Consider the following 27,839-nt stretch of genomic DNA (forward strand, 5'->3'; position numbering starts at 1 on the left):
GTAAAAATGTGAATATGCATATTTCTGACACAATTTATGCATACAGTTATTAAACATACAGTGAAAAAGTAGTTTGAAGAAAGCTACAAAATGTGTGTATGCAATACAAAAACAAAGCCTAAGGCTTAACTGATGAAACAAACGCTACTCTCTTTTTTCTTTCTTTTTTTTTATAACAGTGTGTGTACATTTTTCTACGTTTGCCATAAGGATAACGTAACACTAAGAGACTGGGCCAACAGTACTCAGCATAATTAAAATGGAGGCTTAGCACAAGTGCCCACTTGCATGAATGCAAAGACCCTGTCAGTGGCCCAGAAAGAGCTAACGTCTGTTTAGACCAGCTGATCATGAACAGGACCAGTAAACAAATGGCAATAATATAAAATAAAAAGACACTTAAAAAAACTACTACAATGCATGAAAGAAAAACAGGTGGAAAAATGGACAAACAATCTAAAAGAAAAAAGAAAGCAGGCAAGAAATAAATGAAGCAGGACAGTTAGACAAGATCAAGCAACAGAAGTACGAAAATCAATACAAATAATGACAATAATAGCGTGTGATTAAAAGCAGAGCTGTTCATTGTATCGTTTTCTGTTCACTACTGTCACTCATACACACGACACAAAAGAAAACATTAAAGATTTTCAGTGCTCATTGCTCTCGACATCAGAGAGTTCTTCCAGTGACTCAGAGTTCTGTCAGCAGCGGCAATCCACCTGTCACTCAAGTGGCCACACCCTTAATTATGCAGAACTTTAAGTCTTAATATAATTTAAACAGATGAGTTATAAAAAAAAAAATTCACCCCCCTCACAGTTGTCAAGAAGGGCAAAATTTGCTATATAGACCAAACTCATATTTTGCACCAGGCTGCAAACATGATTTTTGCTGCTGTAAAGTTGGGCATTTCAACATGGAGGGACTATGGGACTGACTCCCTTTTGCAGCCAGCCTCAAGCAGCCAGTTGATGAATTGCAGTTTTAGTCACTTCCTTATTGGCGTCACGAGAGAGAGCGGGAGGTTGGGGCTCGGTTAGTGTGTCTTATTAAAGATAACGTTGCGTTTGTGCCAACTCAACTCTGCGTTTTTGTAAAGACGATGTTGAGTCTTGGTATAGATGCTTTTTCACCCATGCGTTTCTGGATGCGGTCATTACCATGGCGCCGGGTGATGGTCATGATTGCTGCCATATGTGCCTGGGCGTTTAAGCATGCTGAGGTGGTGTTCATGAATGAGTCATGTTCTAATTGTGGGAAAATTACCAATTTTAGAGTTGTGGGCCAGGATCCATCACCTCAATAGGTGTGGAGTTCCGGTGCCTCTGCTTGAATCTAGTTTTCTTCCTGGCAGAAGTCAGGGGAGGACTACTTCAAGGCAGTAGCTTGGGTGGTCCGAGGATCACAGTCGCAGCCATCCTTCCAAGGAACCATACTCCCAAGGAACGTCACTCCACTAGCACTGCACAAACAGTTGAGCTCTCTCAGGAATGTGCTAGGCCCTCTACAAGGAGCCTATCAGCCGTATCCTTTGGGGCTCATCCCGACAATTGGATCTCAATCGCTGCATCGGAGGCTGAGCTGGAGCTATTTGTAGAGGAAGATACGGCTGTGCTACAGCCCTCCAGACATGATGGCTATGCTTTCCCGGGCCACCAAGAGGGAAGGGCTTGAGTGGAGACCTCCATCGTGGCCCGAGCCCTCAAGGTTGGATGACTGGTTCTTGGGGTAGCCAGCACCCCACTCTCTTTTTAAATTTGCTGATGATACTGTGGTACAATTATGAGACCGCATACTTGGATGAGGTAGAGAAACTAACATCATGGTGCCAGGACAACTGTCTCTCTCTGTATGTGAGCAAAACTAAAGAGCTGATTGTGGACTTCAGGAAGAGACAGCAGCAGCCCTATACTGCTCTTATGATCAGTGGGACTCCTATGTAGAGGGTGAGCAGCTTCAAGTACCTTGGTGTAAGCATCTCCGAAGATCTGACTTTGACTCTACACATTCAAACTCAGGTTAATAAAGCCAAGCAAAGACTGTACCATCTGCGACAGCTGAGAAAATTCAGGGTCTCACCAGCAATCCTGAAAACTTTCTATTCAGGGGTCATAGAAAGTGTATCTTAGTGTGGTATGGGAACAGCTCCAGTCAAGACTGCAAAGCCCTGCAGAGAGTTGTGCGCTTAGCTGAGCACATCTCAAGATCTGCTCTCCCTTCTCTGCTGGACATCTACCTCAAACGCTGCAAAAGCAGAGCTGTTAAAATCTCTTCATCATTCACTACCTCACATTGACATACTGACAGTGTCAACCTGCTTGCACATTTGCCTCTTGTACATTCCTGTGTATCTTAATATTTAAGATTACAGTATAATGCACATATGCACATTGCCTCTTGTACATCCCTTGGTATCTTAATATTTAAGACTACAGTTTACTTTCATGCACATTATTTTCCATTCTATATTTAATTCTAAAGTATACATCTTTTTTATATTTTATTCTAATATTTTTATTGTTTACTTTTATTTCATTCTTTCGTAGCTATATTTATGTATATTTTAATCTGAGTTGTATTCTTTAATAATTGCACTGTCCATGGAGCGGACCTGACTCACATTTCACTGCTTGTTATATATGCTCTATATAATTGTGTATGTGATGAATAAAAAAAAAATGAATCTTGGTGCCATTCTTCCCAGAGATGCATGAGGAGCTCACCAGGTCATGGATGGCACCTTTTACTAGGGATGCACCGCTCATGATTTTTCAAGGCCGATTCCGATACTGATTTTTTTACAAACAAACTGGCCGATTCCGATTTTTTAAATTTTTTTTATCTTTAAGCAACAAACAAGAAAGAAGGAAAGTGTGCATAAACAAGATGTTTATTTGGTATTTAATAGGCCAAACTGGCTTTTGGCTATTGAAAACAATAACTGCAACCATCTGAAATTAACAGCAGTACCTGCACAATAAGTAGCCTACATTCAATACATAGGTGTTACAGACATCAGCATTTAGCTTTTGATTTTGAATTGGGTTGAAACTACAGAGAACTGGCCTTAATTTTAAAGATTAACTGTAACCATGTGAAGTTAAAGGCAATAACTGCATAGTTCTACAATCCAAACAACACAATCAACACACATTCAATAAGATGTTTCTTAATCAGCATTCTGTATTTTAGTTTTTAAATTTGGTTTTAAATAAAAAAAGGTATTTACCAGTGTCTTTATTTATAGACTAAATAAAAGTATGCTATATAAATAGATTATTCCAAAATGTTAAAATCAAATATTGTTGGTGCAAATAAAACAAATACGCAAAGTGTTTTCATTCATCCAATTAAAAATAAATAACTTTTGTATCAAATAAAATAATATAGATGTGAATCATTACCACAAATTTTTTTAATTGGATGAATGAAACAGTTTTTCTCAGTGTGCTACAGCAGGTAATTTTAAAATCAAATTAAGTCCATTTAATTTTAAGGTAAAATAAAAATAATCATCCTAATGCAGAACTGTCGTTTACTTCTGGCTTTTCAAACGTGTATGCAAGTTCTAATTTACAAAAAAAAAAAAAAAAAAAAAAAAAGTTGTCACAGTTTAGTCCATTTTGTTTATCATCCAACACGTGAGAGGTTGATCTGAACATCTCTTCACTGTCTACTCGTGTTCAGGGTGCGGACTGGTACAGTATATGCTGGCACAGCTTTAGTCTGCACAGAAAAGGGACTCTTATTTGTGCGCCAATACACCAACGGCTGATCGCTTCCTGCTATCTGTGCTTCAGACATGAAGCTCTGCATTTCCAGTGCTAATTGGCTGCCCGTGTCCTACGCACAGATTTTGAAATACTTCCACATAAATGACATAGCGAACGATTACAATGAAGTCTGTGCACGCGGGCGCACTTCCGGAAAAATCGGCCGAAAAAAAGACCAAAAACTGATTGCCCATCGCCTATTTTAAGCAAAAACCGTCCGGTTCATATTTATGGCTGGTCAACCGGTGCATCCCTACCTTTTACTACCAGGAACCAGCCTGGTAGTTCCTCCGCCCTCACGACATTGTGTCATGATTCTGTTACCAGTTCCTGTTAGACTTTTATTTTTGCAACTAGCATCCAGCTTCCTATTCCTGGCCTTGTAACTCCTCTTTAATTTCCCTCATTGGTTTCACCTGTCTCACTAACTATATAAGCCAGTCTTGCTCTTACCTTCTTGCCAGATTGTCTCATCAGCTCATTGGTGAACATTCCAGCCAGTTCCTGAATCAGATTCTTGAAGCCTGTGTGAACTCTACCCTTCCTGGAACCTGAATTTTCTCTCTCTGCCTGATCCTTTATCAAGAGGTAGTATTTTGATTGACTAGTAAATTTGCTGCTCTGGATTTGGATTCGGATTGTGGAATTGATTTGGATTGGAAGAGGATAAAGGTACCTCATGTGTGGTACAGTGGACTGTGTCTCTGCCTGTCACGTGGTAGACCAGGGTTTGATTCCAAAGCAGATCACCCCACCCATCTCAGAAGACCAACTAAATCCTGTTAGCTACATGAATCCATGCAATGTCTGTAAGCTGATTCACTCCGTTCCTGCCTGGAATCACTTAGCTAACTTGCTAACCTCCAGATCTTCCTCTGAACTTTATACTCCCATTAATTATTCCACTGTAGCCACCTTCTGGCCTGGATAGGACCTGTCAGCATCCTGAGAACATCGATATTAAAGAAACTGAAAATAAACTTTCAAAGATTTATTCACTTGTGTCTGTCTGTAATTTTGGGTCCAGTAGTAATTCCCTCACACAATGACCATAGAACAGCCAGTTGTGTCCTAGTAACACCTCCACCTGGTGGAGTAGGTACTCTGTAGGTAATTGTTTGGTTTGACCGGTAGTACTTATGCTTAAACTGAAGGACCTGCATGAGGGTCTGAATGAGCTCCAAACCGCAATTGACCTCATACTCCATCCGACGAAGATCACCATGAGTTAAAATAAGCAAACACCGGGCAGAAAATGTATCCTTGTAACAGTTAAGCTCTGATTTGGGGATCTGGACTCTTGTTATCTTGAAAATGCTTTCATGTAAGCTCTCATAGTAGAGGTGTGTAGAGCAGTATATTTGATATTCTCAATATTTTAAAAGGCTGACGTGATATTGATTTTTGTTAACTATGCTCCACGGCCGGCAAGATTTGTTTAGTTGAATTTCTTGGTTGACATCGTGATGGTGTAAAGAGAATTCTGGGAGGGTGATTAGACTATTGATGCTAAGGACGGCGCAATTGTGTGGAATGCAGAGATCAATAATGATGCACTTTGTTCCTGAGAATTTTCTGGTGGCTATACCTATGTACTATTTTATGCGATGCACGTCAAACAGGGGGGAATCATATGGGCGATTAAAAATTAGAATCCACCTCTTTAGCGGGGAGGGAATCTATGATATCTTGTTCTGACATGGCGGATTGTAAGTTATTACAGACAAAAGTGGTATCTGAAAGACTTTCAAGACAAGGATCAAAACTTGTTTTAGGCCAGAAAGCAATCAGTGAGTAAAATTTTCGTCAGGGTGATTTTTTTTTGCCTCAAGACATAACATTGATACATTCACAGAGAGGTATTTTCTAGATATGTATCTTTTTTGCTGAAGATTTGTACACGGGGCAGACAGGGCGAGCGTTAGCACTGCCACAGAAATAACAAATGTAAAAAAAAAAAACTACATTTTTGCCTGAAACAGCAGAAATATTTGACGTTATTGCAAACATGGCGATTTGGAATGGAAGAATAACGACATTTAGCTGGGACAGATAGAATTTTGAGTGATTAGTGGGCAGGAGTGGAACTGATGAATGAGGTATCTACAATAGATGTTACGGTAGCCAAGAAAGACACGATAATACAAGTCAAAGTCGAGGGCACCCCAGTAGAGGCACTGGTTTCACTGCACAACCTTTATCGTGCATTTCACTGAAAATAGCTTGTGATAAGTTTAGAAGTGGGTGCCGCCGAATGACAGAGAAACAGAGTGATAACAGAGAGGTAATCATTTAGCTACTTACACCTGTTTGGAAATTAAGTCTGTATATTTTCCAAATGCTAGAACGAATTCTGCGATTGAAAGAAAATGTGATTAGAGCTAGAGGCTTAATTTTTAAGGGTCACGGAAAAAGTTCCACAGTTCAGGGATCGATCACAGTCTTTTTGTGGGATGAGAGACAGAAGAGATGCTAAGTCCACGTCCATACCTGAGAGAATTTGGGTGCGGCGCGGAATGGACATGGATGGGGGCTCCATGGCGAGGGTTTGAGCCAGAGTTACTGTTGGAACGGTAATATAGGAAATACAGGGGGGATGAAGACGAGAAAAGGACGGGACCCAATTGTGGAGGCAGCCTCATGCTGGAGAGATATTGGGAAAAGAAGTAGGAGGAGGAAGCACAGGAATGGGATTTTGTGAGGAATGGGCGAGGATGAGCAAAAAAAAAAAAAAAACTTGAGTTGGGTAAAAGGTGGGTTTGGGCAGGAGGAACAATGGTGTGGGCAAGAGCGAAGCTGAGAGCTTGGGAGCATGTTTAAAGGGCTAAATTGGCCTGTGAAAGCAAAGTGCTTAAGACCATGGCTTCAAAACCTAGGGTACTGGGCTGGGGGGCGGGGATTATTACTAATGACCAGAATTTGGAGGAGGGTTTCAAGTAGGACGACCTCCTTCTTTGCTGGTGTGGCCTGTACAAGAACCGAAATTGGGGGAAGCTGGGTTTGGCTGGGTGGTGGAAGGAGAACCCGAAGGCTAGGGAAGTTCCTCAAAGGTGGTGAACAGCTGAAGCTTTTCAGGGTGGGACATGTTTCAAGGAATAGTGCAGGGTCACTATACCGGAAAAATAGTCACTTGGATGGAACACTGACTGCTGCTTATATTCGGTCGAAACGATAACTGGCAGGACTGGTTGATTAGGCTCCTCCAACCTGCTTTGTGAAGTTCATTATGTTATATTTTAAGTTCAAATGAGAAAAGTGTAAATGAATGAGTGTATAAACAAGTAAATGAATGTGAGCAAGAGTACAGACTAGTGAGTGAGTAATTCCATGAGTGAGTGAGGGTGAGAAAGTGAATGAATGGGTAAGTGAGTGAATAAATGATCGATTCAATGAGTGAGGGTGAGATTGAGTGAATGGGTGAGTAATTGAGTTAGTGAGTGAATGAGACAGTGATTCAATGAGTGATTCAATGAGTGAGGCTGAGAGAGTGAACAAATCGGTGAGTGAGAAAATAAATGAGTAATTCAGTGAGTGAGGGTAAGAGTAAATGAATGGGTGAATGTGTGACTGGATACAGTAATGTATTTGCATATGTGAAAAATGAGTGTGTTAGTAAATGAGTAAGTGAAATAATGAGTGACTGAGGGAAAGTGTAATTGAGTATAACAAAGAGTGGAAACATAACTGAATGAGTGTTTAAACAAGCAAATAAATTATTAAGTGATTGTGTTTTCAATTTGTGCAAAGTATTTATGAGTAGATAGGTCATTTCTGATCATAAAAATAATTACAATAAAAAAATAATAATACAAAAATAAGACATTATAAAACACCCAAAGTAGGATAACAACATTTACTATCATCTCTCAAAAGGACTTTTTGGAGAGTTCGAGGCAAATATTACAATAAGCAGGCCGCCCACAAAGTGTCTATATCTGAGGCATGTGCCACATTCAGTTTTGAAGCTTGGAGGTTTTACTTCACGCAATCAGTGCGAGAGAACGCAAACAGAAGCAATGAGTCATGTGATTGTGTAAGCTTTCAGAGAGTGAAGAAAGTTCCCTCTTAACGAGGCTGAAAGCAGTTGATTGTACTGGCATACACGAGGTCATAGTAACCATGGAATGAGAAATTGATAAGCATAAAGGAAAAAGTAAAGAAAGAAAGAATCTTACTTGGATCTGATTTGGAAAACGTGTCTTTGTCAAGCAGGTTTCTGTAAAAAACAAAAAGAAAGAAACGTAAAGAGTAATGAATATGCATGAATACTATATGACAGACCTCTCTCTCTGTCTTTGTGTGTTTCTGAACTGTTGGAGCTGGCACAAAATGAGTGTTAAGTACGAAAAGATGGATGTAACCAATTTTTTTTTCTCCTTCAAAACACACAGACTACTGTATACCTGCTATATTTTCATAAGGAATATTTGTATGTGGAAATAGGAGAAAGACTAAATCATACTATTGAACAAACTCCGTAATATAAAATTATATGCAAAGAATTTTAGATATTAACCAGTTGTGTCTCACTTAAAAATATTATTCAGCAAGGAAGCATAAAATTGATCAAAAGTGAAAGTAAAGACATTTAAAATGTTATAATATATTAAAGACAGCTCATTTCAAATAAATACTGTTCTTTTAAATTTTCTATTGTTTGACTGATTTTATCTCCCAGCAGTTAAGATTATTCCTTGACTTTACACATCTAAAGCTTAACATGCAGCACATTGCTCCACTTGTCTCTTATATTTGACAAAGGTTGTATCAAAAACAGGCAAAAATATTTCCTAACGAAAACTGACAGCCATTGAAGATCTAGTTAACTGGAGAATCAACCATCACAATATTATTCACAATAAGACTGAAGAGTGAAGTAACATATGCAGAGATTATAAACATATAATACATATACATATACAAGTCTTAAAGGTGTGAGGGTAAGTTTACATGACAGCAATGTACTAAAATGGAAAACAGGCAAGTAGTTGATCTCACTTTGTAAATAATCACTATGTGTCTGCGCACATATAAACTGAACACACAGTTTGCATGAGCATGAGGTCAGTGTCACGTTTTTGTAGTTTACACAGAGACGATAATGATATCATTTTTAAAATGTGCACTTTGAAGGCCCCCAAAACACACAAAAAAAGTGTGAACACGAACTGAACACGAACTGATTCTTTTGGTGATTGATTCTGAACTGACTCTGTGCTAATGTTATGATCTCTGTCCACTGGAACGCTATTGCTTTTAATTTAAAACAGGTTATTTAAAACAATTAAATAAAGGCCTGCCTTTAATAAAAGCCTGCTTCAAATAAAGGCTGTTACCTTCTGCAGCTCAGGTAAATAAAGGCCCTGGCTTTTATTTGAATAATTATGGTATATCAACTATCTATCTCTTGGTCTAAGAGTTTACTTTATGGTTTACTTTTGGAACTCTGAGATGTGGAGTTGGTGATTTTGATTGGAGTGCCAAGACACTTGTAATTTGTGACACTTGTTGGATTAAAATATTAATTAACTTTATATTTCGGAGATGGAACCAGAGACCATCTGGATTAAACATAATGTGGTTTTGTGGAAATAACATAGCATACTGCTGTCTGAAACATTTATCATTGCATATTACATCAAAAATATTAGGCATTAAGTGTGCTAGAGGTTCATTTATCAGGTAGAATTTGTAAAATAAATAAATGTAAAAAGTAGTGAAACAAACAAAAAACTAATAAGTTATATTGTTAAGTTATTAAAAAATAAGTGCTATAATAAGTGTTTTGATTAAGTACTGCTAGGTTTCCATCGTATGTTTAACACCTCCCCTGCTCATTGTTACATGTCAATGTAAACAGATACATTAAATAGAAAATAACCCAGAATGCTCCTTTTAATCTGCGATTCCGGGCAGCTTTACACATGGGGTAATGTCACGTTGGGTTTTCAGTGCTTGCAGGGTCCAGCGCGCTCGATAAGGGCTTCCACCTGACATGCTAATAAAATTGACACATGCTTCAAGGAGTTTTCAGTGGAAAGGATGATAAATGCATAAAAACTGCACAGTAAAATTACCAGTGTAAAAAATGCAGTGTTAAATGTTAATAACTCCCAAAAAGTTGAATTAACAATCTACAGTGTTGATGAGTACACCCTGTCTTTGTAGTTGCAGGGTGCAACATTATGTGATTTTATTTTTACACTAAAAGTGCAAAAAGACGCGCCAAATTGTCTTGACTCCACCCTCAACGACTGCCTTGTGGGGCAATTACGCCATTTTGTCTGCACGCGACGGAGAAGATAAGTCTGTTTCTGCGCTTTTCTTGTGTTAACATTATTTAAATAAAAAATACACATTATCTCGAATACGTTTAGAAATAACTGTTCTGCTGATGTTTCTTTTAGGATTAAGGATGCTCATTAAAGTGAAGTTCAACCATGAACAAAAGTTTGTTAAAGTTTCTGGCGCCGACCTGAAACTCTCTGATTTTCTGGATGAAGGTAACGTTAACTTGTTAATTTACTTGTAAAATGAATTTTTAGTTGTGTTTGTAGCTGCCATTGACTTTAAGAATTTGTAATTTTAAACTGAAACTGGTTTGTTCACAGCCTTTGTGAAATTCTGAATTCCCGCCTCCAAACGCGCAGAGACCAGGCTCTACGATTCGTCTTACACAGAAGTTGATGAGGATGTTTTCGAGGAGGTTATAAAGCAGCCAAATTTAGGCGTTTTTATTCTTCGATTCGAAAACTCGTCACACGGTAATTTATCTTTGTGTGTGTGTGTGTGTGTGTGTGTGTGTGTGACTGTAAATGCTATTGAGCTTTAAATAATGTTGTTTGAGCCCTTTCAGTATTAAAACAAATGGCCCTTTACACACGATTTGACCATATTTTTTTCTAAATATTAAAAATCTAAAAGATGCGCATCAAATTTGACACCTATATGAACAGTTTTAAAGTTGGTTTTATGAGTTTACGTCGTTATCTTCAAAGGCTATTTAAGTTAGAAACGTGTGTAATTTTAGAAACGTCCCTAAATTGGCGAATATCAAACGACAAGTTACGTTTAAACCCGTTTTTATTGCTAAACCAATAAGTGTGAAACTCCTTTTGCTAATGAATGTAAGTTACATTACTGAAAACGCGTTAATGCGATGGTTTACGCATTTATCGAGTCACACCCTGGCCGTTTCTCAATACCAAGAACGCAAAGTTCGGACTTGGCAAGATCGACTCGGGGAGTGCAAACTCCTAAGAACGGGAGGACGCAAGGTCTGTAAAAGGAACAGCTGCGTACTTGATAACGTCACTCAGCTCGCCTTAGCTACTCCGGTTATCCTTACTGTATTTACAATAAGATTAAATATAATATCAAACACCACTGCTTTTTCGTTTTCATTTAAACAATAATAGCCACAAAAATGTAGTTCAGGTAAGGCAGATATATTTAGATTATCTTCACTCACTGTATGTATACTTATAACAAAATGAAATTTAAAACACAACCACATATAAAATATAAAATACACACACAAATGCAAAAAACGTTAATATGGGGTTCACTCTGATTATCTTTACTGTATGTATTAATGTATGACTACGCTGCCTCTTTTGGTTATGTCAGTTTTAATGAAAAAATAATAGCCATTAAATGTGTATAAAAGTATAAGTATGAAATATAAGAGGCTTATATAATAGGAAATAAAGACAAAAGCAAACAATTCAGGCAAATGTATGCTACATCAGCGCTGTAATATAAAAGTTAATATAAATTAAAATTTGTGTTCCGCCCAAACGATATGACCAGGAACAAATAATAGATTAATGAAGATTGTCTGTTAGATACAGCTAAAACAAATGATATTTCATGTTTAACTACTACAGACACATCCAAGCTAGTGGCAAATGTCAGAAGGACAAGCTGAGGTGAGACTGCACTCGGCGGTATATATGAGCACCTGATCACCTGGAAATAGGCGAAGCAAATTTTCAAATATGCACCATCTTTATAAATAAACTGCAGATTTGAGTTTTAAACAACTAGCCTACGTTCCCGCCTGAAAAACCCTTAAATGTACATTTCATGAAACAATAATAGTAATATTTTGAAAATTATCCGGGTTTTGTCCTCTGCCATTAACGCTCGCTGGTTGTTGCAAAATGCATTGTGGGTTACCTGCTCCTTCAAGTTCACACAAGTCACATTTTGATTCATCCTTGATAAAAGGGGAAACATCCCAAGAAAAATAACACATCCGGGGATTTGAACTGTACTTGGCTAGATGTGAACTTTGAATTAGAACAGTACTTGGGCAACAACTGATGACATTTCACAAGTCCACAAGAATGAAAGTACAGACAAGAATGCATATTGAGAAACGGCTCCTAATTCCACCATTAAAAAAATGCAGCCGATGTATTGAGGAGAGGACTTGTTAAACGGAATAAAAATTTGTCATAACCATGCAGGCGGGTTGCCTTATGTCACCAAATAAATTAAATAAAAACTTAAAATAGAGCGTATAGAAAAACACTTTTCAGTCTTCCAATACTAACGTGTGAATTGTATAATGCCCTTTGTGCTCTGCATGTCCTTCGCACTTAATATTGTGTATGTAATTTTGTCATAACGGCGACAAGACAGCAGGGCTATCACCTAAATTTTGCACAAGGTGTTGTGGTTGTTTTCAGAATCAGAAAGAGCTTTATTTTAACAGTCATTTGATGACAATTATTTTTCAATAGATTTGGCCCAGGTCCCTTCTGTGACAAGTGAAGAAAGCTCATTGCAGAATGCAAACTATGAATCTGATGACACCAGTATTCTAAGTGATGGAAGTCCTTCAAGAAAGCAACAGAGGGTTGAAGACGAAGCCAGAATTGTGAGTCTGTGATTTTTGCATTGTATATTATTCTACAGTACACATTTTAAACCTGACTATGAAAAACAAGAAATGTACTGTGTGACTACTGACTACACAATCTCTGGCCCTTTTCACACCTGGCATCAACATGACTTGGATGATAGTCACAACTAGTAAGCCAAGACACATTGCTGTTTAAATCTTGTCAATTATATATGTCTTTTGTGACTGCTTTTGATTTCATGGTGAATGTTTTGCTGCTTTAAAGAACACATCACTTGCAGGGTATTAAAGGGTTAGTTCATCCAAAAATGAAAATTCTGTCATAAATTACTCACCCTCGTGTTGTTCCTAACACGTAAGACTCTCATTCAGTTTTGGAACACAAATTAATATATTAGTAAGGAAATCTTTCCCTCTATTGACAACTGAAGCAGCTGAAATGTTCAAGGCCTAGAAATATAGTAAAAACATCTTTGAAATAATTAATGTGTCTCCAGTGGTTCAACCTTAAATTTATGGTTATGGGAATGGGATTTTTATTTTTATTTTTTTGAGCTAAAAAATAATGACTTCATTCAACAATTTCTTCATCAATCTGTAAAAAGTCCACGTTGAAATGGTAAACTAACATCTATTTAAAAGAGCCTAAAGCAGGACAGAACCTGAAGGACAGAAGAACCCCATCCTGGAAGCACACTGTTTACGGATTGATTTAGGAGTGAAGAAATTTAATAAAGTCATTTGTTTGTTTTTGCACACAAAATACATTCCTGTCACCTCATAAAATTAAAGTTGAACCACTGGAGTCACATGGATTATTTCAGAATGGTTCTTGAGAGGGATATGGTTTGTCAATGATTGTATTACGTAACTCTTTGCAGTTGGTCAAAAAAATCCTGCAGACTAAACCTGGTGGAGACGCAATCATCAGGGAATACAACAAAACCAAAAGCTTGACTGACAGCACCAGGAGAAAGATGATCAAGATTCTTACTGCAGATATGACTGAAAAACACAGGTAATCTGATGCCGTCCCAAAAGATTCTCCCACAGAACACAAATGACAATTTTAGAAGATCTGGGCCCATATTCACAAAACATCTTAAGGCTTAATGTAGCTCATAACTCACCAATTTAGAAGAAAATCTTAAAAAGAATGTGTGTGTCAGTCCTAAATTTAGGACTCCTAAATTTTAGCTCTAAGAGTATTTCACAAAGCATTTTATCATTAAAACTAGCTCCTAAATCTGTGAAATCTTAGGAGCAGTGAAGAGGACTCCTAAGTCACTAAGACCAAGCCACAAACTATCCTAATATGGCTTTTGGCAGCAGTCTGCCTCAGAACGTAAACATTTTAGAAACATTTGACGATAATGAGCTTTTAAAAAGGTATCGCCTTTGGTTTCGGAGGTTATCCCAATCCATTTTTTTCTTTGATTATATCCTTGTTTTCATTAACCTGCTGGGCAAGAAGTAACAGCTGTGCTTGTGTCCAGTTTGGTTTTCTTTTACATTTTGCATGTATTACTATCAGCCATGATTATTCTACTCTGTTTATTAAAAGGCTGTTTATATGCATATTCACTAATTGTTTAAGAGGCCGTTAGCTGAACATATGACACTTGCATTTTAAAATCTTTATTTGAATGTGGCAATTAACATTTTTATTTTTAAATCTTTATTTGAATATGGCATCATATTGCGTTCTCTGACAGAGACTATCAGCCAATCACTGTGTGCATAGTTAGTAAGCATGCTGACATCATTCACAGCAACAAGGTCAACCCCGCCCTTTCTCTGAGCTTAAGACTTCTATGTATTCCTAATTAAAAGTTTGTCCTAATAGGTTTTAAGAGAAAACTATTAGCTAAAAACTTTTATTGCAGTTTAGGTGAACTCTTAGTGGTAAGATTAAATGTTTTGTGAATACGGGCCCTGATCTTTCAGCTTCTTAAAGGGTTATTTCACCCAAAAATTAAAATTCGGTCATTAGTTACTCACCCTCATGTCGTTCAAAACCCGTAAGACCTTTGTACATTTTCGGAACACAAATTAAGATATTTTTGATTTAAATCCGAGAGCTTTCTGACCCTGCATAGAGAGCAATGCAACTGAAATTTTCCCAGACACTGAAACCTAGTAGGGACATTGTTAAAGCATAAATAAAGTCATTATTTTTGTTTTCTTTGCGAACAAAAATATTTCATAGCTTCATAAAATTAAGGTTAAACCACTGATGTTACATGGACCATTTTAACAATATCTTTACTACATTTCTGGACCTTGACTGTGGTAGGACCCTTGCTGTCTATGCAGGGTCAGAAAGCTCTTGGAATTCATAAAAAATATCTTACTTTGTGTTTCGAAGATGAACATTGGTCTTACGGGTTTGGAATGGCATGAAGGTGAGTAATTAATGATAGAATTTTAATTTTTGGGTGAGCTAACCCTTGAGTAATCCAAGTCACATTTAGAGCAATAAAACAATAATTCAAATTACTACATTTGATCAATTAAAGTGAAAGTTTACACCAAATGAAAGTGAATTTACTCATCCTTATTGAGCTGTCAAAATGGCTGAAAAACTAAATTAAAAATTTTTACTTAAATATTATCAATATTCTAATTATGTTAGAATTTAAAAGGCATAATTTCAGTTATGGGAAAAAAAGCTTTTGGCTTCTCTCCTGAGGCCACAAGAAAGCGCATAGAGCAAAATATTATGCATATCATTTCTTCAAAGCATAATAAAATAAAAGGACTATCTTTGAAAAAATTGCATAATGTTTAAAATAATGTTTATAAACCATATATAATTATTAAACTTGCTTAAACAATTAGAAACAAAACAGCATCATGCATGTATGTATAGTTTAATACAAAGGACCAAAAACCAATCAAAAAGAATACTTTCTTTGTGTAAAAACTTGATATGCAGTGGGGTGGGGAAAACTGCTATATAGTCTTGAGACATGTTTTTTAAAAGTTGAACTTGCATATATTTGACATAGCTTTACATGCGGCTATCTTGTGTGAGAGGCGAGTGCAACATTGATATATGTCCCTCTAGAAAATGTGATAAATGTTTTGTGTGAACGGCTTCAGTTTTGACATACACAACATCTTCCCAGCATCGATTGTTCTCTTTTTCCGCAATATTTTGAATGAACAACGTAGCAGCACCGCATCTAGTGGGTTCAACTGGATAGGCTAACAAAAGCATTAAAATGCAATGACACTTCATCGTCGCATCGCGTGCGCCACTGATAAGGCTGCCTGACGCACACCTAAAATTCAAATGCAGATTTTTTTAATTCGATAAGTAAAAAAAAAAAAAAAAAAAAACAGCCCTACATCCTTATATTCATGCCAAGATGTAGGTGTTTTTTTTTTTTATAGAAAAACAATAAAGAATATTTTTAGCAGATACTGTGGTCTTTGGAGGTTTAGATAATGCAAGTCAATGCTTAGCATTCCTTTGAGAGTCAAAAAAATAATATCAGGTTACACTAAATTAATACCCATGGCTCATGATGATACACTGAGGTCTTATGAAGTTAAAAAATCAGTCTGTGTAAGAAACTGAACATTAACTAGGCCGGCTTGATTATGGCAAAAATCATCACAATTATTTTGGCCAATATTGTAATATCAATATTATTTAACACGATTATGAGTGGGCCAGTTGACCAAAACTTTATATGACTGATTTATTTAAAGATTTCTCAATTCTCAATACCACAACAGAATACTAGGGTAACTAATTAACAGACATACTTGCAGACATACTTAAATTTCATTGTTTTATTTTGACAGCACATCTCCACCCAGAAATATTAGGGAAATGTATGCCCAAGGAATCGTTGCCCTGTTTCCATATCTTCATGATCCCTACACAAAGAATGGATATGTAAGTGCAAATAATTTTTGTTAAAATCTAGTTATGGGGTAGTTGGTCACCTTTGTATTTATTTAAGGAACATTATTATGACCCTCAAAGTGGACAAGGTTACCTGACTTGGAAAATAAAGAACATTCAGAGCAACAGTGCATCATCAGAGAACTGTAGACGTTCCTCACAGTCTTTCAGTGGTGGCCCAACTCGGAAAGAGAGGCTGCATCCAGCACAGATGTTATTCTCACTGAAGAACAGTGTAGAGAAGCAGTTTCTCTAATGAAACACACCTCAGAAGTGGACACCATCAAGATCAAAATGAAGGAGACATTTCAGTACCGTCGCAAGATGATTCAAGACCCAAACAGAAGCACTGATGTGTTGAAATTTCCACGCTTCTTGGATGTTCAAGGCCTGGTGAGAGAACATGTCTATGTGGTGATAAGAGAATTTCTTTAACCCGGTCATTGGGTTGGGGTAAAACAAATATTATAGGTATAATGCAAGTTCAGCTCAATTGACAACATTTGTGGAATTTAGTTAATTACCATTTACAAAGAAATATAAAACTACAATGTATGTGCATAGTCACACATTTTTGAGCTTTATGAATTCTTCTGTTAAAACACGTTATTTGAGCTGTAAAGTTGTTTGAAACATTTTTATTGTGTTTGTATTAATGAATGTTTATGATGTTTTTGCAGATTGAACAGGATTTTGTTTTGCTCTTTGGTGAAAAGACGACTTCTAAGCTTTTAGAAAGGTGGCCAACTACATTCATGCACAAAGTTATTCAGCAAAGCAAAAGTCTTAACTCCTCCCAAGCTCTTCAGGACTTGATTGACTGTGCCGAAATGACTGTGAAGGAGAATGAAATAGGGGATGCAGGTTAGACTGTCAGAGTTCAGTATAAGATTGTTTAGACTTCTCCATGTATTTTTTTTTCTGATGTCATTTATTTTATTTTTTCAGGATGGAACAGTGACATTGCTTCTATTCTTCTTTTACTTCATTTGATCCCACCTTCACCACAAGGCAGAAAGAGACCTGGAAAGATGTCCGCATCTCAAGCAGAAAAACACCTCGTCATCTTCAAAAAGGTAAATTTGGTCTTTACTGTCATTTCCTGTAGTCTGCCGAAAATCAGTGTCTGATGGGCTAATTGTATTGTGAAAAATTAATGTAGAGAGAGTCAATTGGAGAGCTGATTTAATTATTATTTTTTATTTTTTTTTTATTTTTTTATCTTTAGGCCGGTACTAACATACAAGAGCACCTGGACTCAATTGAAGAAAGCACACAGCCATACCTGCTTGCCATGGGTCCAAAGAAGAACAGCATTCATGTATACTACATCATTCTCGACAAGAAAGCCATACCGTGTAAATCAGTGAGTGGTCTCAGTGCCTTTGATGAACTTTTCAAAGCGCACTTTGTGTTTGGTGCATCTTACAGCAAAGTCCTGCACAACATGTACACCTTTGTACAAACAACAGTTTTTCAGATTGACATTGGGAAAGTCAAAGAGTGCCCAAGAGTTGCTGAACTCAGAGCTAGATTCCTGCGTTAGATTTGATTGCTGGGAAAAATGATTTGTTTTGTTTGTTTTTGTTGTCTGAAAAACACAAATGTTCTTGTTCGACATCTAAAGTTAATTCATGGGCTCTTGCCTGGCAAATCACTTAGACTGAAATGTGGTGAAGCAGGTTGCTGTTTAGAATTTGCAACTTTTTCAGGTTTTCGCAAACATTTAAAAAGAGTTCATGAAGCAGGTGAAGTTTTGTTATGTGTAGAGGATGATGCTGTTGTTCATAATGCAGTTGGGCTACCAAGTAATACTGATGTGGCTACATGTTCAAAGGACAGTTCTTTGCCAGTTCCCAGCAAAAACACTACCGATTTGTGTGCATCAGCAATAGCACAATTGCAAGCTGCAGGTGTTAGTCAGACTACTGTTGATACTTTTGTTATGTCTATGGAGGAAGTAGTTCAAGACATCCAGGATCAAGTAAAAGAGACCGCTATAAAATGCTTATTTTCAGAAAACACGGACATTAAAAGTTCAATTGAGCAGTCATTTCATGAAATTGAAAACCCTTTCACCATGCTTAATTCCATATCTAAACGAAAATCATATTTTACTAAAAAATGGGGAATTGTCCAGCCTGTGGAGAAAGTAATTGGGGTCAGATTTGACAACAGAAAAAACAGGACTACTGGAACTTATGAGCAAGTTGCAGTGACTGACAAGTTTGCCTATGTTCCAATACTCCAAACATTACAGAACATTTTAAAGCACCCAAACACCACATGCAGGTTCAAGTCAGGTTTACCTAATAAAAACGGTATTTACTCTGATATTGAAGATGGACTGTACATAAAAAGTCATCCCCTGTTTTCGACTGAAAAAAATGCACTTCAGATTCAATTGTATTATGATGAATTCGAAACTGCCAATCCTTTGGGCTCAAAAAAGGGAATTCACAAATTAGGCGGTATATATTTTACTTTGAGAAATTTCCCACCACAATTTAATTCATCTCTAACAAACATACATTTATGTGCACTTTTCCATGCCCAAGACATCAAAACATATGGATTTGATGCAATATTGGAACCTATTGTCAATGACATAAAAGTCCTTGAAAACAAGGGTATACAAGGACCTGCTGGTTTTGTGCGTGGAAGCATTGTCCAAGTAACGGGAGATAATCTTGGTTTACATGGCCTTTTTGGATTTGTTGAATCTTTTAGAGCTCGGAATAACTGTAGGTTTTGTCTCACTGAAAGGGAAGATTATCAAACTGTGTTCTGTGAAGATGAGCCAAATGTAACTTTCCGCACCAAAGAAACACACGTACGACACTGTGAAGCTCTACAATCAGACCCAACACTACAACATGTTTGTGGTGTGAAACGTACATGTTTGTTAAACACTCTGCAGTACTTTAATATATCAGACAACTTTTCTGTAGACATAATGCATGATATTTTAGAGGGAGTTGCTCAGTTTGAATTAAAACTTGTTTTAAAGTATGTTCAAGCTAATTTTTTGACAGCGAAAGAGTTGGATGGCAGATTAAATTCATTTAATTATGGGTACATGGAGAGGAGAAATCGGCCTCCTTCTATAAAACTGGATGACGAGAGCAATGATTTGGGCATAAATGCAATACAGTGTTGGTGTCTACTTCGAAATGTGCCGCTGATATTTGGTGACATTGTGCCCCAAGACGATAAATACTGGCAATTACTACTACTTTTACTACAAATAGTGAACATTGTATTTTCTCCCATTTTAACTGAAGGACTTACTGTTTATTTGAAACACTTAATTACTGAGCATCACAGGCTGTTCAAGTGCTTATTCCCAGGAAAGAATCTGCTGCCTAAACATCATTTAATGTGTCACTACCCTCGGTGTATACGAAATATTGGGCCTATTGTTCACATGTGGTCAATGCGATACGAGTCCAAACACAATTTCTTCAAGACTCAACCAAAATGTTTCAAGAACATAACTAAGACGCTTGCCAAAAAACATCAGAATTTCATGGCATATAACTGGGAAGCCTTTAACCATGACAGAATTGTACTTGGACCAGGAAAGAATGTGTGTGTCAGTGACTTGAATGAAAGTGTTCAGATTGCATCTAAGTTGAACATTCCTACAGAAACAAATGTTCTCTCAGTGAAATGGGTGAAGTATAATGGAACTGAATATCGTTCTACCTTAGTTATTTGTGGTCAGGTAGACCTTGATTTGCCAGTGTTTTATAAAATCAGGGATATTATTGTCAGAAATGAATGCGTGTTACTGGTTACATCGCAGCTCAAAACTGTTTGTTTTGATGAACATCTTTTGGCCTACAGAATTGATCACAGACCCAGCGCATCTCTGAAAGTGTTTACTGTCAATGAACTCACTTATTACAAACCTTTTGATGTGCAGATGTCCTATGGGTCTGATAATTTCTTTTGTTTTGTTGTACCCTACTGTAATCTTATTCAAATTTAGCTGTCACTTGTTCATGTCTCTGTGAAGTTAATGAGTTTGTTTTATCCATTTTGTATTTCTGTGCAACCCCTCATGAATTTGACTGAACTGTTGAATGTTGTTTTAAAGTAGCCACTTTGCCCAGTTTTTAAATAAAAAATAGTTGTTATATCTGTCTGAAGACTCTTGATTTTAGATTTGATAATGTACATTGACACCATAGAACAAAGTAAAAATAAATTTTGCACTAAAAGGAATACTTTCTTGATAACACTTTGACTAATCCATAGGAATAACAACAACATCAAAAGGTGTTAAATGACCCGTAGTGTAAAATTTTAAGGTGTTAAATGACCCCAGTGTAAAATTGTAAGGTGTTAAATGACCCCAGTGTAAAACTTTAATAACAATAGTAAGTGTAACAATCTACACTCTCAGTGTTATTTTTCAGCACTATAAGGTGCCATTTTAACACTGTAAATTCAACACTACAAACAGTGTACTTTTAACTCTGGAGAGATTGGGACCATATATGATCTTTAGTAGTGTTAAAATTAACACTTTAAGTGTTAAATTGACACTGCTGATTTTACTGTGTGTAAGGTACACAATGTAAGCCCAGTAAACAATGTAAGGTGATATAACGTGTGAAGCACTGTAGCGAAAGGGTGACAAGATGGCTGATTTAATTGTGTAGTCACTGTGAGGCCCCCTGGTCTGACATGTCCTTATTTTGTAGCCAGCTAGAGGCAATTATCTAAGCTTAGCCTCACAATTTAACCCTCTTGGCATGTACATGTCCACTGTTTTCTTTCATTGTTCTCTAACTGTTGCAGAGAACTGTAGCAGAAATGAGTCGAATCAGACAAATCAAAGAGTCTATCAGAGCTGTGTGCATTGAAACGAGAGCCGAACTCCTCAGGAAGTCATAAATCAGTTCTAGTGCCACAAGAACCAAGCAAGATAACCAACCAACCAACTTGTTCACACAACAGCTTTCAACATTAACACCAATAGAACAATTATTGACAAGTTTAATTCGAAGAAGAGATTGTCAAATTTATTGTTCGTGATTGGAATGCAACGCTGGACATCACATGTAAACCCAGGAGATCAAGTTAAATACTTGCATTGACTTCCCCCCACCCAGAAGAACCAGACTGAAATTCCTAAGGGGGAAGGGCTTTAAACCTTTGTCTTCAGAGAAAAGTCCTTTGCCAGAGAATGGCAAAGAAACCCTTTTTATACATTATATATGGACCAGAATGAACTCAAAAAAGACTTATGAATGAATCATTCCATTGCTTAACTCCATATTCATTTACGTGTAACCCACACATTTGACTATCATGTATAATCACTTATTGTGTATGTCTTTTGATAACTATATGATACCTAGTCATGTCTAGGATTGAAATAATCGCATTTTCTTGCTTGATATTGTCCTGACAATCATTTATTTGTAAAATATATCATAATCATGTTATAGGAATCATGTCCAAAATTAGACCCTGTGAGGCAAGAACCACATACTTGGTAAGATAAACAAATGATTTATGATACCCACCCCAAGAACATATCTGATTGGTCAAGGCAACATTTGAGGGGTGGCCAACAAGGAAGTTTAAAAACTTTGGACACGCTTTTAGTCTGCTTTTAGTTCTAGTCTAGCTGCTGCTATTAGCCATGTCGGCTTTTAGTTCTAGCATTGCTCATGCTATCAGTCATGCCTGCTCTTAGCTTTTAGCTTGTAGCTTTGCTACCTAGCTTTAGCTTGTAGCATCTAGCCATGCGGTAGTCATCATTGTTCTTTGAGCGCGGTTCCAGCGTGCCTGCCTGCTGCTACTATGAGAAGGAACACAACCTAGTCTCGTCAAACTTTATTTCTTTTCTTTTCCGTTTGAGAGTTTCGTGTTCTGAGTTAAGTTTTGTAACGTCCATTCAACTTCAACCAGCGAACACGACTCTGCACTTTCAGCCAACGCCCAACAACCACGGGCTTCCCAAGACGTCACTTCAGAGACTGAACTTCCAGCCAATCAACGACCTCGGGATAGCCCTTTCACCGAGGCTCCTTCTTCACAGGAGATGCAAGTAACTTTACCTCCAGACTGTGACCTTTACTGGTGTATCTAATATAATTTTAACCTCATTGAGGAACTCAATGCGAGCGCTAATTACGTGATTGATGGTTGTTCATGTTTATGCAATTTAACGTATTGCTGTTAACTTGGGATTCCATATTTCCATTCTCTTAAACTCATCTTTCCCTAACTTTCGACCTTCCTGCAACTTGTGTGAATGTGTGTGTGCGTGCGTTTATGTGTTAGATTAGTTTATATGTCTTAGATTTATCTAATAAAGCCTTATTCATATTGAAAAGAGAAGTATCTTGTGTTTTGTGCTTACAAGTTAATGTCTTAAACTGCCGATCTTGTTACTGTGCTAATTGATAGTGTTTTCACTATAGTTTGGATATTAGTATCCAGCGCAGATTTGATGTTAAACGGCTCGTTCACTGAACCGCAGGCGCGTCTCCGTGAACAGCCGTGAAATAGTGATTCTGTTCAAATTCCCTTTAAAATCTTAAATGATTCCCCTTGAGCTAAATTGACCTGTTTCCCTTACAGAACGTGTCATGCAAATATAATGGCACAACATGTCGATGATATTGTAAGTTGTTATGCCGTCTCATCTCTTGTGGGGCTGATTGTGATGCATGATGCATAAGCTAAATGCATCAACTGATAGGGCGGTTTTTCTGCACTGTTTCTCTGGTCAGCCCTGATTGCTGTGCTTGAGAGTTAGAAGCATTGTACCATCACCAGCCACCTCACCCCTGCAGCACATGCAGCCTGATCTGCCCCATTGCTACCAAATATTAATACACATTTAGCCATATCAGCAGTTGCTTAAACCTATAAATTATACTTAAAATATGGTGCTGAGTAAAAATTATGACAAACAGGAGGGAATAAAGGTTGTCCTCGCAGGCTGCATGCAATAACAAAGTGAAATCTAGTTTACAACGAGTGAAGCCCAATTTGCAAAAAAAAAAAAAAAAAAAAAAAAAAAAAAAATATATATATATATATATATATATATATATATATATATATATATATATATATATACTGTTTGAGTACATTAATTACTCCGGGATATTGGTTTGTTTGAACCCAGAGGAAGTGTCAGCCACATTAAAAAAGTGAACAGCTTAAGTCATTTGTGGATTAATGCGTATTAGAGATGCGAACCGTTTAAAACGATTCAGTTCGATTTGGTGAACTGAATGATTCGTTCGCGAACCGGATATCCAGACTGCTTTGATTTGAACTCTCTCTCACACCAGACACGGAAGAGAAGACAATGCTGAATAAAGTCGTCGTTTTTGCCATTTTTGGACCAAAATTTATTTTCGATGCTTACATGTCTTACATGTTTGGAACAGCATAAGGTTGAGTTATTAATGACATGATTTTCATTTTTGGGTGAACTAACCCTTTAACTCTAGGAAATCCTTTGCTTTATTGTTGTGACTGCTGCTGGGGCTTCCTAAGCTTTTGCCTCAAAGTAATTTGCTTTCTATTCTTGCTGTAAATCAAGTCACATCCCAGCAGACTGAATCACCAGGTCATGTCAGTTTGTCACCTACTATACTAGAATATTGTGCAATCCATTAGGGAACCATTTGAAGTTGCTTTTGGTGTCCTTTCTACATCTTTTAAAAGTGCAATTTAAGTTTCAACTCAAAAAGGAAAGTCAAGCCATATACCATACATCGAATGGCCCACATCAAACCCATTAATATTCTCACATACGATCTATAAAAATAACTTGTTTTTACAATCAATGTCTGCACTTCCCCTGCAGTTGCCCTTACATTTCCTCCTTGATTTAATACATTTTCTTTCAAGTATCACAGTGTTTCCTCTCAGGTGAGCATCATGTAAAATAATAGTGGATGGATCTCAGGGGGTTTCATCCAGCCGATCTAATTCCATAAGCCAAGTGTCAGGTGGAATCTCTTCCTCAAGAAAAAATAATTTACTGTGTATGAGTGGAGCGAACGCACCAAGACTCATTGAGATCTAACAAATCGAGTTTGTGAGACTTAGCAGGACCTTCACTTCACTCAAAAAGACAATCAAGCAGACACGGTCAAGTGATGTGGTTGTGCATGAGACTGAATGGATGTAGGCTGACTGTGTGTGAAGTGACAAGGCCGAAACAAATTAAAGAGCTATCCATATAAAGATAGTGAAGGGAAATAGACTGGCAGAGAAAATAGACTTCTTTCATGCATTCCAGTGACGGCATCTCAGTGGTCAAATTATCACACTAGATGCAGGCTGCTCGGCAAGCACAGCAGGTTTGATGGGGTCTGAAGGTGGTCTCCTTCACTCCTCCTGTGCCTCTCAGATACTGTGATTGGGCTCTGAGCCCTTTCTTCTCTCAGATGAACTGAATAACAGCAAGTTCCATATGGATCTCCGCTCAACAGAGGAATGAACCATCGCAGTCAGATGCCATCTGATGGAAGGAGCACAGGGGAAATCTGAAAATTACTGTGTTTCCCCTTTCCTGTCTTATGAATTATATGTGGTTTTTCCATCAGCAATGCAACGTATTGTCTTTCAAATACCCTTATTGAGATGATATCCCTACCCATCTGTCACAACTTTATTCTGAATTTCCCACTGCGGGTATGGTGAAACATTTTTGACATTGTAATCTTTGCTGCACAATAAAGCATTTAATAATGTTCATTAATAATCAAATGGAAGAGGATAACTGCCAAATAACACATTATTGTGGCAGAGCTAAGAGCCGTACACTACTCCCTAAGCAAAACAATCGCACATTTGTTTTCCTATAATGGTAGACCTTTTCAATTATTATTATTATTTATTTATTTTTTTTACACTGAGATAATTATATTTTCCATCTCATGGCCCTATCCAGAAAGGGATTCAGTATAATTAAATATTTAGTATAATTAATTCAATATAATTAAGTATAATTATAAACATACAGTATATCTTTCGAAAAACATATATCTTTCGAGTATTTTACATAATTACAACACCTCTCTTCCCAGTCTGGCATGAACGGCTCTAACTGTTCAAGTATCCAGATGATTGTACTCTAAGCTCGTCTGACTTGGGAAAGCTAGCGTGTCTCCAGCACAATGATAACACTTGTTGCCTTCTCTAGTGCAGCTCAACCAGGTCTCGTCCCATTTGTCGAACTTTGTGATATCACAAATCACAGAAAATATGCATTGTAGTCAAATTGAGTCGTTTGTTGTAGATAAAATAATAAAATACAAAATTGTGATAAAATATCTCCTTTTGAATTGGACTTTGAGCTTTGTAACTTTGCAGATCTTTTTTTTATGCTCAAATAGCAACATTACAGACTAACTAAAAATAATAACACTTTAATAATTTAAAAAACACGTGCAAGAGGGGCACAAATTTGCCTCTTTCGATACTCTATGTGTGTGAGTAGTTAAAAGATCAAAGATCCTAACCAAAAGAAGCTCGACTCGCACCTGGAGGTCTGGATGATCTCAACTCCTCGATGGTTTGGCCTCCACTGAAGCTTGCAGGACTTTAGAGATTTTCCACCCCTGCACTTGGACCCCCACTCAATAAATTAATAAATAAATAAATAAAAAAGACGCTTTCCACGCCATCTGCTCTGAGGATGATCAGACTCAGGGATTCATGCCAATGCCTGACCAGCAGTTAATTAAAGTAAAGTCTTTGTGATGAGGAAACCCAGAAACAACACTCTGTGTTGCCATTAGTGTGTTCAGCGGTTTTGCATATGTAGGTTGTAAGTAAATGGAAAGCCAGATTAGAGTGTCAGTTAATGGTCCAATTGCAGAAGATAATGGTGCCTTATTTAACTGCTTACTAGGCTGTAGGTAGAGATATTTATTGGTTGTGCATGCTGTTTAATTGTGTTGCATCTTGATCTAAACTGCCCAGAGTCAGCATATTTTTACTCCATTAAGCACAGATGGCTTTAAACCCTGTTTTTCTGTTTACATACTTAACATTAATCTGTGTTCACCTCAAGCACTTCTTTTTATGTTTGCTTGCTCCAGCTAAATTTATCTGTGGTTCATTCTGGAACATATTCTTGGGTATTTCCAAGAATCTCAGAAAAAAAAAAATGCAATGATACATATATATATGTATATATATATATTATTTATGTTCAATTATGGTATATATAATCCATATAATGTATAATAAACATCAAATACGGATGTAGAACGATATACAGATTGTGGATGTTTAGAAACTGCTTGCTGCTGCATAGTCATGCTTTGCCCAATTAAGATGCGTTATGACTGTACCTATATGAAACCTGAAAGTATAAGTTCAGTAATGTGTCCTTAAACTGAATAAAAAAGCACTCCACAGATAAAAGATCTGTAAAACAATATAAATTACAGATATTAGTTAGTTAAACCAATAGCTTTGTGGAGAAGCAAAACAACTGAACAATTTTAATCTAAGAAATCTTTCAATTTAAAAAGTTGTATGGATACATCCAAAATATTTTAAACTCAGAAAACATCCAGGGATTCACACATCAAAAGTTATTATTTGATACACAGCTGGAAAATGTAATTAGCAAGAAGATTTGGAGTATATTCCAGCATTCCATGTTCACAAGCAAGGTGAAAACATGTGAAAGTGACAAAAATCCTGTATTCCTGAATCCTGAAATTCTGTATTCCCTAAGGGTAACGCAGCAAAGCTGACTATGCCGACTATGTTTAGAACTGGTGGGACCCACATTAATCCAGCAATTTAAAAGGGGAGGAGAACCAATCTCGGGGGAGGGCGGACGAGCAGCTTCTGACACCCACAGACACCCTGTACAGAAAGTATCAGTCCTGAGCGCGTATGAGCATTACAGCAGCTAGCCTCTATGTCTCTCTCTCACACCACTCTGTCCCCTTGACACTGCAGGGGTGAATTCTGAATTCAGCAAGCGCTTTGCTCTCCCCCTCATTCTGTTTTCACAGAGCTCTGCACAATGCTCAGATGAGAGCAGGAGAGAAAGTGCGTTAAGAGAGAGAGGGCAAATTAAAGAGAGCCAAAGCGAGCGAGAAGGTGAGCACATTACTGAGAGTGACTGAGGAGAAAGAGACCAGAATGAGAGCGTGTGTGTGAGACCAAAGAGTTTATTACGATAGCAACTGGAGGTCTGGATTATGCCACTTTAATCCTCAAGAGACTTTGTGGGACGTTTAGAAGGTATGTGCACATTTTT

At 37.3% G+C, this 27,839-nt stretch overlaps 3 protein-coding genes and 1 long non-coding RNA gene across 4 annotated transcripts in view; 3 read left to right on the forward strand and 1 right to left on the reverse strand.

The window, feature by feature from the left end:
* Positions 1 to 10,055, reverse strand: part of LOC113068964 (copine-8-like) — a 136,698-nt gene extending 126,643 nt beyond the window's left edge. Inside the window, exons 1-2 of the mRNA XM_026241927.1 lie at positions 10,051 to 10,055; positions 7,952 to 7,992 (exon numbers count right to left, since the gene is read on the reverse strand). Of these exons, the coding sequence (XP_026097712.1) occupies positions 7,952 to 7,992; positions 10,051 to 10,055 (46 nt within the window). The remainder of the gene's footprint in view (positions 1 to 7,951; positions 7,993 to 10,050) is intronic.
* A 46-nt stretch (positions 10,056 to 10,101) lies between these two features.
* On the forward strand, positions 10,102 to 16,532 carry LOC113068966 (uncharacterized). Its single transcript, XR_003279639.1, has 4 exons — positions 10,102 to 10,279; positions 10,388 to 10,540; positions 12,527 to 12,663; positions 16,465 to 16,532. It is a non-coding gene; the product is annotated as an uncharacterized LOC113068966 (long non-coding RNA).
* Positions 16,533 to 16,822: 290 nt separating this feature from the next.
* LOC113068967 (uncharacterized) lies at positions 16,823 to 20,707 on the forward strand. The gene is made up of 4 exons (XM_026241928.1): positions 16,823 to 16,960; positions 17,248 to 17,431; positions 17,516 to 17,643; positions 17,796 to 20,707. The coding sequence occupies exons 1-4, from the start codon at positions 16,823 to 16,825 to the stop codon at positions 18,111 to 18,113; spliced, it is 768 nt and encodes a 255-aa protein (XP_026097713.1). The 3' UTR covers positions 18,114 to 20,707.
* Positions 20,708 to 27,516: 6,809 nt separating this feature from the next.
* The window catches only part of LOC113068969 (cadherin-12-like), a 30,098-nt gene continuing 29,775 nt past the window's right edge, over positions 27,517 to 27,839 (forward strand). The window contains exon 1 of the mRNA XM_026241931.1: positions 27,517 to 27,823. The gene's annotated coding sequence lies outside the window, so the exon portion shown is untranslated. The remainder of the gene's footprint in view (positions 27,824 to 27,839) is intronic.

Source organism: Carassius auratus, unplaced genomic scaffold (assembly GCF_003368295.1).
Source record: "Carassius auratus strain Wakin unplaced genomic scaffold, ASM336829v1 scaf_tig00000272, whole genome shotgun sequence".
Classification (NCBI taxonomy): Eukaryota; Metazoa; Chordata; class Actinopteri; order Cypriniformes; family Cyprinidae; genus Carassius; species Carassius auratus.